The 3951-nt window shown below is 37.8% G+C and overlaps 1 protein-coding gene across 1 annotated transcript; it reads left to right on the top strand.

Moving 5' to 3' along the window:
- The first annotated feature begins 676 nt into the window (after positions 1–676).
- LOC122080822 (NDR1/HIN1-like protein 26) lies at positions 677–1491 on the top strand. The gene has a single exon (XM_042647684.1). It carries the CDS (start codon positions 775–777, stop codon positions 1372–1374), a length of 600 nt encoding a protein of 199 aa, XP_042503618.1. The 5' UTR covers positions 677–774; the 3' UTR covers positions 1375–1491.
- Positions 1492–3951: the final 2460 nt, after the last annotated feature.

Genomic DNA, 3951 nt, shown 5'->3' with positions numbered 1-3951 from the left:
CTCTTGAAAAAAAAAAAAAAAACAAAGTCTCCCTCTCTCACGTCTCTCCTCTACCTTTAGCCCCTCTCTCTCACGTCTCTCCTCTAACTAAAACTCCTCTTTCCTATCACGCTCTCTCTCTCTCTCTCTCTCTCTCTCTCTTCACGGATCAATTCTGCTCCCCCCTCAATCCCTCTCTCTCTGGTCTAACCTCTGCCAGCAGTGACGTTACAGAGGCTGTGGGCGAGAAAGCAATCTAGGTATAGTTTCTATCTTACCCCTTGTTTTACACTTCGGTTTTGTTAATTTTGATTGCTCTATTTGCTGTTGTTGTGCTCCCTAATAGATGAAAAAGGAGGTAAATTTACTTTGGTTTTTTACATTTACTTTGGTTTATTTCTTTTACTTGGATGTGGTGGGAGAATTGAGAGGTTGGAACTGGTCTGTGGTCATATATATTACTTATCTACGTAGGACCGTTAATGGCTTTAACAAGTATGAATTGCTTCCCATTGATATGTTTTGTCCTCATCAATTAAACAGATTACAATTACAATTGCTGCTTTATTTCGTGAATGCTGATTGCTGAATGCGTCCTGGTTGGTTTGTTGGTTTGTTTGTTTGTTTGTTGCTTCTCCTTTATTTAATCCAGCCCCCAAATCTCCTCTCTTCTCTTCCATTGTGGCTTGCCTTATAACATTGAGACATCACCTAGTCTTCACTACTTTGTACTAAGAACCAACTAACTCCTCCCTTCCAGAGTTCCACTTACCACCTCCCACCTACTCTTAGCAAATGTCTCAGTTCCACACCAAATCTCCAAAGCACTGTGCCAATAAGAACAGATTCAACATAGAAAACCTACCCAAGAGGCTACTCTACACCTTCTCGACCTTTCTTCTCTCTGTTTTCTCACTCATCTTCCTTGTCTGGCTCATCCTACGCCCCTCTAAGCTTGAGTTCTACCTCAAAGAAGCCGATATCTACCAATTAGACGTCACAACACCTCACCTTCTCAACTTTTCCATACAAGTCACTATGGTCACCATGAACCCAAATAAGAAGGTTGGGGTCTACTACGACCAACTCCAAGTTTACGCCTCCTACAAGGGCCAACAGATTACTCTCTACACTTCTCTTCCTCCATTCTATCAAGGCCATGAAGATAGCAATCTGTTGACAGCTTCCTTGGTAGGACAGGGCCTCCCCGTGGCCCCATCTCTTGGTTACGAAGTGGGTTGGGATCAGACAACAGGTAGTCTGGTTTTAAGTCTGAAGGTGAACGGAAGGCTTCGATGGAAGGTTTGGACCTGGGTTTCCGGCCAATATCGGTTTAATGTGGATTGTGTTGCCATTATTGCCTTTCGTCCATACGTTGTATTCCTCATCAATTAAATAGATTACTACTCCCAAGATTAGTAAATGGTCCCTTAGCTTCTCCTTTGTCATCTACCATTACCGCTCAAAGGGACAACTCCATTACAATTACAATGCAATACCCTTTAAAGCTTCCACTATATATTTTCTTCCTTTACACTCAATTCTTTATATTACCTTTTCATTCCACCACTAGTTAGTTAGTGAACATACAAGAATATAAATACATATTGAGGCAATGAAAGACAGAGATATCTAGATAAATTTCTAACAGATACACATGAAATCAGAAGGGTTTGATTTGATTTGATCATCGACGTCGTTGTCGTCGTCTAAAGAAAACATGTTAGATGATTGGGATTACTAGCTATGGTTTATTCAGTTAAGGTAGTTCAAGGTCGAACAGACAATGAAATAGAGGTGGATATCAGTAGAAGACTGTACACTTGGGAAGGAGATAACATGGAAATCACTCTCCAACAGTTGATTATGCAAATGTTGGAAACCATAGCTCTTTTCCTAGATGTAAATACTTCTGCCATATGCTAATATGCCAGATTTCTAGATTGATTAGGCAAGGATTTTTGGTGGAACTGGCCAGGGATGCCCATCAACTGTTATTTATTTCTTTAATAAAATTGGTCAGTTTCTTTGATTGTCTCATTTGGAATGCAAATGCAATGTGCTGCGTCGTCTTCATTCTGTCTAATAGAGTTGAATTCTGGCTTTCTTTCCTGAAAAAGACAGGTCCAAATTTTCCCCATAAATATCCAGGCTGCAAGAAGAGGAACCAGTGAGAGGAAGAGAGTGTGTCTCTGTTTTTGTTTTTTTTGTGGGGGTGGGGCGGTGGGTAGGGTGTTATGGGATGTGTATGAACACCAAAATCTCATCACATTTGGCCCATCTCATTATGCCTTGCGGAATAATGATGTAGCAAAAAAAAAAAAAATCTATTTCAAATTGAAGACTTTAATTCAATCGAGTACCAGTGATTGTATTGGCATGTATTACTATGTATGTTCATGATCACTTATGGTATAATGGCCATTATTTTACTTTTTTTCATGATCTTGATTTTATAGAGATTTTATTTTTAAATTTTGATGTTTGGTTGACGGAGAAATGGGTTAGCTAATGCTATGGATATTGTGATGTTTGCTAGTATAGATATGGATATGGGAATGCTGATGATTGCTACACTGGGTTGGCCCAGCTTGAATATTATTTCAATTCATACATTCTTAAATTAGATGTTCTCGAAACTCACTAAATTGTAACTTGTTTCAAATTTCTGAAAAATCAACTTATCACTTCATTTGTCAAAATATGGAGAAGGTTGAGTTAGGTGGGAATGTTGAGATTAATCCTCGGGTAAGAATAATATTTTTATTTGTATATTGTTTTCTCTTTTTTCCTTGGATGCAATAACTAATAATAGTGTATTTTATTGTATTAACCTCCAAAATGTAAGATTTTTAACTTGATTTAGTTTACCAAACATATACTAGCTGGTGCGCTTTTAATGGTAGAAGATTGGCTACATGTGTTTATTATATAAGGTTACTCATGTTAAATGTTTAACGCTAGTACTCTTAGCATATACCCCAGATATCTTTCTAACATTGCTGCTTTTGCTTTTTAGCAGTTAGTGTGGAAAATATGTCTAGGTCATGGATTGAAAGTTCAAGAGATCCATTAAACAAGTTATCTCCACAATACAGACTAGAGGTAACAAAATTCTTAGAATTTGCATTTTCTAATGCATCCATAGGGGATCGCATCCTATGCCCATGTGTAAAATGTATAAACCAACTGTGGATGACTAGAGACATAGCGTATGAACATTTGGTTTGTGATGGAATTCTATGGAATTATACGAGATGGATTTTTCATGGGGAAGGTACATCTTCACATGAAAGTCTATATGTTAATACTGTGATACAAGATGAAGGTGAAACATATGATGGTACACACACCATGTTAGATGAGCTGCAGGGAAGAAATACAAATGAAGATGTTGAGGATGGTGACATAGGTGATGGTACAAAGGGAGCAAGTATAGAGGCAGATAAATTTGAACGATTAATTGAATATTTAAAGAAGGAGTTGTACCCAGGATGCATGAAATTTACTAGATTATCCTTCATTCTTCGTCTTTATCATATAAAGTGCCTTTGCAACATGACCGACAAAGCATTGTCAATGCTGTTAGATTTGTTGCGAGAGGCGCTTCCAAATCCAAATACATTGGCAAAGAATATGTAGGAAACAAAGAAAATTATCAAAGATTTGGGGCTCAACTGTAACAAGATTGATGTCTGCCCAAATGATTGTATGTTGTTTTGGAAAGGAGCAGAGAAAGCCACATCTTGTTATAAATGTGGGGCATCAAGATATACAAGTAAAGGAAAGAAATTTTCGGCTAAGACATTACGTCATTTTCCTTTAATCACAAGGTTGTAGAGGTTATACATTTCATCCAAAACCTCATTTAATATGAGATGGCATCATGGAAGGAGTTTGATAGATTGCATCAACTTTTTAGTGAGGAGCCTCGTAATATCAGACTCGGGTTAGCAAGTGATGGATTCAATC

Source organism: Macadamia integrifolia, chromosome 6, assembly GCF_013358625.1.
Source record: "Macadamia integrifolia cultivar HAES 741 chromosome 6, SCU_Mint_v3, whole genome shotgun sequence".
In the NCBI taxonomy this organism is placed as follows: Eukaryota; Viridiplantae; Streptophyta; class Magnoliopsida; order Proteales; family Proteaceae; genus Macadamia; species Macadamia integrifolia.
This window is presented reverse-complemented; position numbering and strand designations above follow the sequence as displayed.

Excerpts from the sequence above, each read along its gene's own strand:
- LOC122080822 (XM_042647684.1), top strand. The coding sequence starts at position 775 with ATGTCTCAGTTCCACACCAAATCTCCAAAGCACTGTGCCAATAAGAAC.